General features: G+C 40.7%; 1 protein-coding gene across 1 annotated transcript in view; it reads left to right on the plus strand.

The window, feature by feature from the left end:
- Positions 1-12,588, plus strand: part of SLC12A2 (solute carrier family 12 (sodium/potassium/chloride transporter), member 2) — a 91,235-nt gene that overhangs the window by 29,582 nt on the left and 49,065 nt on the right. The window contains 4 exon segments of the mRNA XM_015405796.1: positions 1-24; positions 4,300-4,408; positions 12,187-12,314; positions 12,408-12,492. The exon segment at positions 1-24 is cut by the window's left edge and continues 27 nt beyond it. Of these exon segments, the coding sequence (XP_015261282.1) occupies positions 1-24; positions 4,300-4,408; positions 12,187-12,314; positions 12,408-12,492 (346 nt within the window).

The following is a 12,588-nucleotide window of genomic DNA, read 5'->3' on the forward strand; positions in this document are numbered from 1 at the left end:
GCAGGAATGGAATGGGAAGCTAAAGTAAGTATTATGTTCTAAGTATTTTGTGTTATGAGAAAAGAAATAATGTAGAAAATGTGTGCATTTATTTTTTAAAAATGTTGAAATATTATACGTTGGAATTCAGGCCTTAACACTCAGGTTTCTAACTGGAGGGCTTTCATGCAGTAACTGGACTTGTTGAGACCATGATACAGACGTCAGGTGAAGGATTCTTGAAATAGCCTTGGCAAAATAGCTGCTTCGTGCTGCAAATACCTGATACTTGCTTGTGAAGCAAAAATTAGTCTGTAGGAAAGATGGAAAAAGTCTGCAATAGACAGGTATATTGAATGGTGGAATGTAGCTCCATGATGCTCATGCTAACTGTGCATGAGAAATGCAACAATGTTTTACAATAACTGTTTGGCTTCTTAAAGACTAACATTCCTAGTCCATGAACATTCATGTTGAAATAAAACTAGAGTCAAATGAACTCTAGTCCCTAGAAGTTTGTATTGGAATAAAATTTTTGTGACCTTTAAGGATCTAAAAGACAAAAATATTTTCTGCAACAGACTAACCTGGCTACTACTATTGAATTATTGAGCGATTATGTATCTTGTATAGGAGGTCTACATATCCACTTTTGCAGGTAATCTGAACACGCAGTGTCAGTGTTCGGGCTGCTAACAAAATTGGCACATCCAGAGTTACTGTACATGTGTGACATGTATCAGTCCCTGTTATGTGGGTTTTCTTCATATGGTCATCTAACATAAGCTTTTGGTGGCATGAAGGAAAATCATGCTATAAAATTGTTCTGTGTCCATGTGGAGAAGTGGCCATGCAGAACTAATGTCAAGCAGTCTTGATAAGATGAGAAAGCTGTATCTAGTGCTCCTCATTCTGCTGTTGTAAGGATTTGGAATGTTTTAATAACAGGAGTACTTGAGGGAAGCTCCAAATAAAATAAATGAAAGAGCTGTTAGAATGTAGATTCAGGTGGGTAGCTGTGTTGGTCTGAAGCAACAGAACAAAGTTTGAGTTCAATGGCATTTAATTCTTGGAATAAGCTTTCATGTTGCATGCACACTTCATCAGATATCATGCACATGGAAACTTATACCCAGAATTAAATTTTGTTGATCTTAAAGGCGCCACTGGACTCAAAACTTTGTTCTCTTAGAATGCAGTTACATAAGAACAAGAAAATCAGTTAATTATTCTGAGTGAAATCAGGGAAAGATGGCATAGATATGTGTCACATGATTTTAAATATCCTCTTCTTTTAATTTATGTTGCATTGGGGGAACCATACCCCATGGCCAGGTGCCACATCCCCTTGGGATGAGCCATTGTGTATCCATGTTGTCTAGGGGTGGTCAGCCCTAAAGAGATGCAGGTTGCCCTATTTATTCTTTAACTCAGTTCCAGTCAGTAGTTCCCAAGTCACCATGAAGACTGGCTTATTTATTCCTTATTAATTTCCACCTGCTTTTACTCAGGTTCCAGATCTGCTTTTCCCAGGTCAAGTCCTTCATCAGGTCTTGGTAACACCTGACGTAGCTAGGCCCACTCAGGCCTGGGGCCAGTACTGGTAGTTGCCTCTTATCCAGGAATGCCACCTGTTTAGTCTAGGGGAGTCTTGTGTCTCTACTGACTGTAGAGAGCTCAAACCTGGCAGTAGGGATGCCAGTCCCCAGGTGGAAGCCAAAAATGAGAAATCATGGGAGGAAGTGAAAATCCAAAAACAACATCTGTGACAAAAATAACGAAGAGTCAATAAAGATGTGTTGCAAAATCATTTACTGTAGTAATTCTGTAGAAAATTCTCTTCTGTTATCACTCACACATTAACGAATGCTGCTGTCAGGGGCTTCAGTCAATCACACTCAACAATGTTCCTTCAGACGTTTCAGTTTATTGAGAGCGAGTACTTAAGACACCATGAACCTCTGTGTCAGGAATGGAGGGATAGTGAAAGGAACCCCAGATATACCCCCTTCATACAAGACCACCTGATACGAAAAGGCCAATGAGCAAGCACCTGGGAACGTGGGCAAAAAGTAGCGGTTATATTCCCAGCGGGAAGCTAGGAGCAGGCAATACACAGCTTCAAGGACACTACTATGATAACAGCTCGAGACGTAAAGGAGGGAGGGGGAGTGAGAGACGTGGACAGCAACCCACACATTCTCCCTCTGAGGTGGAGGACATCTTGCTGGGTGATTCCCACTGTCCAATCTGGGAGGCAGGAACATTTTTTTTAACTTCCTGTCTCTTGCCTGTCGGAGTCTCCCTCTTCAGTTTTGGTAACTCCAAAAGCAGTAAGACTGTAAAGTCAATTCAAGGAAAGAGAACAAACAGACAAGAACAGAGCGACAACCTAGATAAGGAAAAAACAGGCAAACTACTTGTGAGACAAGAAGTATACCTGCAGAATAACTAGTTTGATGATGACTTTGGGATGGACAAGATGTCCTCGTTTCCTCAGAGGAGAAAGGGCCATTGGTACTTACTGTGAAGGTCCTTCTCCTCTGAGGTAAGGAGGACATCTTGATGGGTGTTTCCCACCCTATCCTTAGGGAGGCAGGAACCAAACTTCACTTCCTGTCCTCTCAGTGGGACATGCCCCTGAATTCCCAGCAGCAGTGCATCAAACAACTTCTTAATAACTGAGCCAACTTTGGCTGAACTACAAAAAATCACCCAGCAAGATGTCCTCCTTTCCTCAGAGGAGAAGGACCCTTCACGGTAAGTGTCCAATGGTCATTCCATTACATGGCAGCATTAGCTGACAGCGGCACAATGTAAACAGTTCATTTCAATATATTTGCTTTATCTGAGTGTGAAGCAATCAGAATTCTTATCAATTACTACTTATCAACTCTTGAAGGAAACATTCCATGTTGACTTTCTAATAACAGAACACATCTTTATTGACTCTTCATTATTATTTTTGTCACAGATGTTGTTTTTGGATTTCCAGTCCCCAGATGGGAGCAGAGGCTCCCCCAATTTTGTGGGCAGAAACCTGCCACTGGCTAGCTGGCTGGTGAGGGATGCCCCACCCCCCAAGCCCTGCGCTAAAAGGGACCACCAGAAGCCACCCCTCTTCCTTCCCTCCAGTGAGGAAGATTTAAAGGGCCGCCCAGCTGATCGATGGGAGCATGGATCCTACTGGTCAGCTGGAGGACCCTTTAAATCTTGCAGGAGGGGAGGGAGAGGGGCGGTGGCTAGCCACATGCCTGAACTCCAAGGGGCAAATTCGCTACTTGGAGGTGCACAGCCCCCGCTTCTTGCCAAAAGCATTTAGAGAGTCCTTTAAAATGCTTTTAGCAAGAAGCGGGGATTGTGCGCGCCTGAACTCCAAGTGCAGTTGCGTGCAGTCCCCACTTCTTGCCAAAAGCATTTAAAAGGACCCTTTAAATGCTTTTGGCAAGAAGTGGGGGCCATGTGCAACTGCTCTCCAAGTGGGAAATTTGCCACTTGGGAGTTCAGTCACCCCTCCCCCCCTTCTTGGAAGAAGCATTTAAAGGGTCCCTTTAAATGCTTCTTCCAAGAAACGGGGAGCCCGAACACTGCCACTTGGAGTGCAGGTGTGCAGGGCGCTGGTCTCGAACATGATGGCAGCATGTCTGCATGACATCACTTTGGAGACATCCCTGCCCCATACAGAAACGGTGGGCGCTGGTCTCGAACATGATGGCAGCACGTCTGCATGACATCATCACTTTGGAGACATCTCTGCCCCATACAGAAACGCTCCCCCTTTGAACCAAGCTGGGGACTAGGAAGGACCTGACAACCCTACCTGGCTGGCTACTCCAAGGCAGCTTCAGCTGGGACCTTTTTATCTTCCTCCTGAACACACCCAGTTCTTGCTGCCATGCACCTACTCCTAAGTAAATCTCGTCGTCAAAGGAGACCTTTGCTCTTGTAGCTGCTTTTCTCCATTGGGAACTAGCCCTAGTTGTCCTTCCTCCTATCTGCTTCTCCTATGCCCTTGGAGACCCACATGGTGCCTCCTCCTGTAACATTAGTGTGCTGCTGGCAGGCCTAGGGTTGTGCCCCTGTTCCTTCCCTTTTTCCCCACGGCTGGGGTGCCAAGGGATGTGGCAGGGTGACTTAAGCTTTGGAAGCAAAATGCAATGTGTATACCCTTTCTGTTTGTATATATTGCTTTGACTATAGTCTTAGAGAAAAGGAACTAATATATAAAATTATGCCTGGTCTTGAACTTCCTAGTAAGATTTAATGACTTGGAAAATTGTATTAAATTAGAGATTTTGATGATGACTTCTAAAATTACAGGCACAGATTGTTCTGCTGGTGATCCTGTTACTAGCTATTGCTGACTTTCTCATAGGATCATTTATTCCATTTGAGAGCAAGAAGCCCAGAGGCTTCTTTGGCTACAAAGGTAAGAGTAGTATGAAATATGTTTCCAGTGAGTTTGCCCTGTCCTACTTGGAAAATTGGTAATAGAACATGCCTTTTCAGTGTCGTATTTAACTTGAGTTAAAATACTGTAACAACTCTGAAGAACATCTTCTGTCTTACTGTGTGTGGACTTCAGAGTGTAAAGGTTTTGAATGATCAGTATACTATATAGAAGCAATTAGTCCAATAAAGTTCATGCACATCTTCCTTTCTTCCATCTGGGCTTGGCCTACAACAGATGAAGACTGCATAGTTACAGTGCTTGAGTTCTTGTGTACACACACTAGCCCAAGGGCCCACAACCTTTTGAGCCTATGGCTGCCTTTGGAGTTCTGGCACAGGGTGGAGGGAATAACCACAAAAAGGCTGCCACAAGAGGTGGGGCCACGTACACAACCAGAGGAAGTCAAAGGGCAGAGGAAAAGAGGGGTAATTTTAAGAAATACACTGGGACACAGGGATGAGACAGTAAAACTGGTGGTAGCTGCTGCTTAAGCCCTGTTATTTTAATCTGCACAGTTGATCAGAAGTGGCAATCATACGGATATTGCCCTGGAAGTAAGCCCCATCGAATAAAATTATTCTTGGAATTGCTCCCTATGCTACAATCCTATGAGATGCTGTTAGTGAATCCCACTGACATGACATGAATGTAGACTAATTCTGTGTAGACATGCATAGGAATGGACTACATGCCATTTTCAGATCCCATGTAGCACATCTACTTAACATAAGAACATAAGAGAAGCCAATGTTGGATCAGGCCAATGTCCCATCCAGTCCAACACTCTGTCACGCAGTGGCCAAAAATATCAGGTGCCATTAGGAGGTCCACCAGTGAGGCCAGAACACTAGACGCCCTCCCACTGTTGCCCCTCCCCAAGCGCCAAGAATCCAGAGCATCACTTGCCCCAGACTGAGAGTTCTGATCTATATCTTGTGGCTAATAGCTACTGATAGACCTCTGCTCCATATGTTTATCCAGTTCCCTCTTGAAAGCAGTCCATGCCTGTAGCCGCCTCCACCTCCTGTGGCAGTGGTCATAATGCCTTTCCCCCATATGTATGCGTTTCCATATATTTGGTAAACAAATGGTTTTATAAATTCTTGCTCCAATAAGCAGGAAAAGCAAGTTAAACTGCCGGCAGAAATATATCATAAATTTGAAGAGGAAATCTATTTACCATTGAAAGAAGTACTCCAAAACATTATAAAAACAGGGACTATTCCAAACTGGTGGAATGAGGCGTTGATCACCTTAATGCATAAACCAAACACAGAAGAAAAAGAAATTCAAAACTATAGGCCTATTTCATTATTAAATGTGGACTATAAGATCTTTGCAACGATCATAGCAACCTGATTAAAGAAGGTACTAATTCAAGTTATACATCAAGACCAAGTGGGCTTTCTCCCGAAAAGACAGATAAAAAATAATATAATGACTATTCTCAATATTTTGGGGATATAGTCAATGGGGATTTGACACAAAACATAGCTATTCAGAAAGGAACGAGGCAAGGTTGCCCAATGTCACCACTTCTGTTTGTTTTTGTGCTGGAATCCTTGAATGATATAGTTATGGATAAACCGGAGATACGAGGCTTGAAACTCAGAGAAGAGTTTAAATTACAAACCTTTGCTGATGATTTCGTTTTTATATTGGAAGAACCAATACCATCGACTATTCATCTGCTAGCAGTTATACAAGAATATGAGTCTGTAGCAGGGCTAAAAATCTTAAAAAGACCAAAATACTCACAAAAAACTGCACTCAAGAAATAATAAGCGAGATTCAAACCCAGACTAAAATAGAAGTTGTACACAAAATCAAATATCTAGGTATAAACATGACAAATAGAAATACTATGCTCCTTGATAATAACTATAAAAAATTACTAGAAGATCTTTAAAAAGACTTACTTAAATGGCAAGGCTTGCAACTATCATTAATGGGCAGAATTGCTACCATTAAAATGAATATCCTCCCTAGGTTTCTATTTCTAGCTCAGAATATACCAGTTTTGAAGAACAATCAATACTTTTTGAAACTAGATAAGATTACAAGATAATTTTATGGCATCCTAATAAAGCTAGAATTAAGTGGAAGTTACTTCAAGGTAAAAAAAAGAGAGGTGGTTTTGGTTATATTATGAAGCGGGAGCCTTAGGATGGATTAGAGATTGGGTACTCCTGGAAGATACTAGAATATTACAATTAGAAGGACATGATCTAAGTATGGGTTGGCATGCCTATATATGGTATGTTAAGGATAAAATCCATTCAACTATTTCTAAGTATATAATCAGAGGAGGATTAATAAAAATTTGGAGAAAAATAAAAGAAAGATTTTACACTAAAATCCCAAAATGGGTTCCGCCATTAGAAGCATTTACAAAACCTACATTAATGTCCCAAAAGAATAGGGAAACATATGATACACTACTGGATGATAATAATGAATTAAAGCCATTGGAAACCTTACGTCTGAGCAATATAAATCTTATACTTGGTGGGAGAACTTGCAATTACAATCAAGATATGCTAAGGATAAAGTAACAAGTTTCTATGATAGTAAAACTGATCAAGATAAAATATGGTTGTCCACCTCTGATAAACTGATACAAAAAATGTATAACTTTTTACTGAATGACTTTATGCAAGATGAAGTAGTAAAACCATCAATGATAGCCTGGATGCAGGATATGGGTAAAAATATAGAGATAGATGATTGGTCAAAGATCTGGAAGGCGGTAAAACTAATGAGAGCAACTGCATATAAGGAAAACATCCTTAAAATGTTTTATAAGTGGCACTGGACACCCGACAGAGTGGCCAGATGCTATAAAGATGTATCCAAAAACTGTTGGAGATGCAAAAATAACACAGGAACCTTTTTCCATATGTGGTGGAGGTGTAGAAAGATCTATAAATTTTGTTAGACATTAAACAGGTCATACTAGAAATTGTGATCATAAGTCTAGAATTGTCACCAGAAACATACTTGCTAAACATTATCCCAGATGGATATGATCAAAAAGATATTTGTTAACTTACATTCTCATGGCAGCCAGAATTCTAATAGCTAAGCACTGGAAGTCTGAAAGTATACCTCTAAGAGATGAACTGGCAGAAAAACTGTTTGAAATTGCAGAAATGGACAAGCTTAACACTATCTTACAAGGGGAAAGATGATTTAATTTTTCAAAATAGATGGTCTAGAGTATATAAGTGTTTTTGAAAGAAAATGTAATGCACACTCCAATGAATGAAACACTCCAAGTCTTGTAATCGTTATGTGTAAAACTTATAAATAAATATTATAAAAAAGAGAGAGTCTGTGGTGTATGCAACAATAAAATGGCATGACAGATTGGTTGATTGACAAGTTTTTGGGGTACGGTAGCGATTTGGAGGAATGATTGAAGACTATGGAGAGCACTTCCATCACTTTATCCAGTTTCCATTGATAACTCCATTTTGTTCCACTTTGTTGTCTCCTTTGTTTTCTCTATACTAACTTATCTCCACTACAATTCTTGAATGTCCCCATATCTCCAACATAACCTCCCTCACCTAAAGCTTGTATATGAGCATGCATCACTCTTTGAACTTATACCTTTCTAGCACTTCAGTAACCATTATCTATTCCTGGTTGTCTTGTAAACTTGTAGTACACCTCTCAACTTTGTTCCACATTACATATTCTTCCAAGTACCTCTTTTTCTGTTGCTACTGTGTTAGCTTCATTTCTTGCCTTCTCTGTAGCACTTTCCATGCATACAGATTATGCATTCCTAGACTTTTCATCTTGAGGAGCCCTCAAGCATATGACTGAACCCCATGGCAAGATGCTGGCTTAAATAGCTAGGTGCACCTCCCCCCCCCTGTTGCATGTATTTATCAACCTTGTATGCCTTTCTCCCCAATCTAAACGAGAACCTATAAAGCATACCTGGGAGTCAATAGGTAGCAAGTGTCTGCTTTCCCTTTGCTTCAGTGTTGGCCCCAAATTGTAGAGGACCAGAAATTTAAAAAATCTATTTTGCCTTAAGGAATGACAGCTATATTTAAAGTTGCAATTACGTTCAACTGTCCTAGTAGAGCCAGGAGCATTAATTTTTTATTTCCAAAGATTTTGAAGCGTGAATACATTTGTAAAAAAGTTTTAAACCAGCTTTTTTTTGGTCCTGATGGATTTTGAAAAGGAAGTGTACTAAATTACATATTTTGAGCACTGTCAGTCTTTGCGATACTTTCCCCCTTACCTACACTACTTCACTACTATATTTGAGTTCCCTTTTACATTTGAAAGCAAACTATTTACACTACCTGCAAAAACAAAACAGCAGCAGAGACCCTCCCAAAACCCCAACCCTCCCCCAAAAAGCGATATGATCTTTTCCCTGCTTGCCAGAGTATTAAGTCCATCCATTCATATCTTAAAGTTGCTGTCAGTTTGAGTAGTGGAGAACTTAACATCACTTCCATCTCCTTCATCCTACCATGGTAGCCTAGCCCCTTTCCATTATTTTAAAAAATCCTTTGCAGTTACAGTGGCGCTTAGAAGTCTTCCGCCCCCCCCCCTTCTAGCCTTCCTTTCAATGCTGCACCTGTTCTAGCCTTCTCATGCTTTCCTATGCAGTGGCCTTTCTGGACTTTTTTAGAATGTATTTATTGTCTTTACTGTCTTGCAGCTGGAGTCATAAACAACAAACCCTCATCCCACAGTAAACCTCGTTCCACAGGAAAACATGGAAGAATTTAACGATTGCTACTGCAAACGTTGTCATGTGATTTGACAACAGCTGCTAGAAATTTTGCCACATGCAGAGTAGTTCGTTTGTCTTCATCTCTGAGTAACCAGAATGATTTTGCTTCTGGAGAGAGGAAGTCCTGATTAAATAAAGGGGAGATCAGTTCATCTCTTAGAGTTGAAAATTTGGGTCACTCAAGCAAAATATGATCCACAGAGTCAATTTTACTGCTGCCGCAATTACAGAGTTGATCTGAGTATGAAATCCCATTAAATCTTCCTGACAACAAGGCTGAAGGCAGGGCCCTTCTATACTTTGGAAGAATTATCTCAGATAAGTAGTTTGGCATTGTTGTTGGAGGCTGCGTGCCTACTGAAAAGGTTGAACACACTCTGTGGGCTCTCATCAATGTGTTCTCATAGTCAAAGTCTCTCAAATCTATATACTAATAGCCAAGAGGCTCCCTCTGTGTGGATATCTATATTCGCACATTGGGGGCACTTGGGGGGCAGAGAGATTTTCTTGTATACTTGACCCAGGTGTGCAGAAAAATCTGAAAAGTTAAAAAAACTATACGGGGGATACTTAAATCCCCCCAAAAGTAAAAAAGCGTTCCCTGCACATGTGCAGAAAATGCACTGGGAACGGTGCTTGCAGCCGTTGCAAGGGGGGGAGGGAAGCTTGGCGGGTCCGGCAGCTGGGAGCCGCTCAGGCCTTGCCGCCATTGCTGGGGGGGAAGCTTACCTGTGGCCGCTTCCGCAGGCCTCGAGCCATGGGGAATACTCCCCCCCACGAGTATTGCGGGTCCCTCTTCTTGTGTCTTCTAATAAGCTGTGACAGTTCTTGTATACTTGTGACTTCTATCACGTCATGGGTGATACCCAGACATAATAGTTTACGGTCCAGTAATCTGCCCCAGTCACTTGTGCGGTGGTCCAGCTTAAGTAGTCTGAGGAGGTTTAGATCTAGGTTTGATTTTAGAGTCCTAATTTTCAAACTGAATGCTCTTCATTTGCTTCATAAGACATCTCCCCAACCTTGGCTCTCAGGGCTGTTCCAGGCACACACTGAGGTGTTCCCAGAATATTGTGTAGGAATTCTAATAGAGGTCTGTCAATATTGTCTGTTATTGCACTGATTCAGACCCAGCAACTTCAGCGTTGAATACTTTGACTGCCGCAGGAACATATTGGCCACTTGTGTGATAATAAAATCTTGAGATGGCCTTCCCAGTACTCATATCAGCTCTAACAGCAGAGTTCAAGTGCACCTTCTGGGAAAGATTTGCTTGAAAGATGATTCCTAAGTATTTTAAATGCTCTACCTGCTCCATAGGTTGACCTGCTACTGATCACTTATACTTCTCTTATCTTCCGTTTTTTACTAAAAAGAAGAACCTTAGACTTAGCAACATTAAGGAGGTTGTTTTTTTTAAGTTCTAGATTTTAATAGAAGAACATGAAGGGGAGGAGGAACTTGGTCAAGAGACTGCTTTTTCCTCACTCTTTGCCTAAATTGTACTTTCCCATGCTGGTGCCCACCTGAGCCAGCTAGCCAGGCTTCTGGCCATGCACCTACCTTCTGCTCTGAGAAAGGAAAAAAGGTAGCCAAGGAGAAGCCTGCTGCTGCCACGTTGCCAACTGCCAGCATTCTGGAGTCTTGGCTTCTTTATTGTTGAAATGATTGTTTTCAAAGTTTAGAACTTGGTGTATTGTACAACCTGAAATTTGGAGAAGCCATCTGGTACAGTCTAGATATGGAAGGAGGCAACTCATAGTTTCCTGCTATTGCTGTTAAATTTTTAAAAATACATACAAATTGTTTGGGGCTGCAACATTTGTGGAGAATGAGGGGGGACCTATTAGGGTGTACTCACTGCTACATCTGATAGCAAACGTTTGGGAGCATGTGTAACACACAAATAATGCCATCTTCTGAAATGCTTCTTTTGGGGGAGAGGATATCAAGGAATAACTGGGGGAGGGATTGGAGGTCTCTTGCAAGAGAGAGGGGTTGGTGAAAATATTTCTCATCATGCCCTCAGAAATTTAGACAGGATTCAAGCTTGTGTGTGTGTGTGTGTGTGTGTGTGTGTGTATGATTTTAACAGTGAGTATTACTTGCCTGTCTTGCAGTGGTTCTGTGATACTCTTAATTATATTGGATTAGGAACTATCAATGTTGATAGAAAAAAGGAAGTGGGATCCTTTCATTTAACATACCACATGTCTTCTGTAATGTTAGTTCCACACTGCAGCTTTTTTATACTGCTGAAAGATTCCTTTTATGATCACATGGAATTCAAGCAGTAGTTCCATGCAGCATATAATACAGCGCTGCATTCCTCATAAAAATCCATTCACAGGACCTGTTGCTGTGTGTCTTTTCAGAAGTAAGTCCCCTTCAGCAGAAATTCTGGTTTTCCTCTCAGTGTTCTTTTGCTTTTTGCCCAATTTATTTTCTTTTGCTGCAGCTTGCAGTTACTGCTGCTACCCACAGGGAGGCAGGGGGCTTAAACACTGCTTTTCCCTTTGTAGACAACTACAATCACTACTCATTTTTTTAAAAAAAATCAGGAAAAGGAATGCCACTAGAGAAGCAAACATATATGCAAGAGAAGGAATTGATTTAGCTAAAAAGAGATGGAAGAAAGGACAATTTTAAAAAGACAGTAGCTCTGAGAAATCTGAATCATTTGTTCTTTTAAAACAGCTTGGTACTACAACTGAATTCTTACATTAAAAAAACACAACAAACTAGGTTTAAGAAAAGACAAACATCCTCACAGAAAACACTGGAATGCAGTTATATGCCAGAGATTTCTGGATTCTCCTTAAACCTGAGTATATGTTATTTGTTTATCTATTTTGGTTAAAAGACTAATCACCTTAGGGTAACTTTTTTAGATGTAAACTTTTTAAATTAATTGCTTAAGTGAAGAATGACTACTGTGGGTATTTATAGATTTGAATATATGTTTTTGGATGTTTCTTTTTAACAGCTGAAATATTTTCAGAGAATTTCGGACCAGATTTTCGAGAAGGGGAGACTTTCTTTTCAGTATTTGCTATATTTTTTCCAGCTGCAACCGGCATTCTAGCTGGTGCCAATATCTCAGGTGATCTTGCGGTGAGTGTTCATGTGTATTTTTGTTCTGTTGCTTAGTCATTCAGTCTAAACCATTTGTTCAATTTAAACACTGACTGAATTTTTTTCTTTCAGGATCCCCAATTAGCCATACCTAAAGGGACACTATTGGCCATCTTAATAACTACTGTGGTTTACGTAGGAATTGCTGTATCTGTAGGTAAATAACTAGCTCTCATTTATTGGTTATAACATATTATGTTTTCATATTGTCAAATCTTTCTGGTGTCTAAGGTGCTACTGGACTCCAGTCTAG

Source organism: Gekko japonicus, unplaced genomic scaffold (genome assembly GCF_001447785.1).
Source record: "Gekko japonicus isolate JY-2015 unplaced genomic scaffold, Gekko_japonicus_V1.1 scaffold126, whole genome shotgun sequence".
In the NCBI taxonomy this organism is placed as follows: domain Eukaryota; kingdom Metazoa; phylum Chordata; class Lepidosauria; order Squamata; family Gekkonidae; genus Gekko; species Gekko japonicus.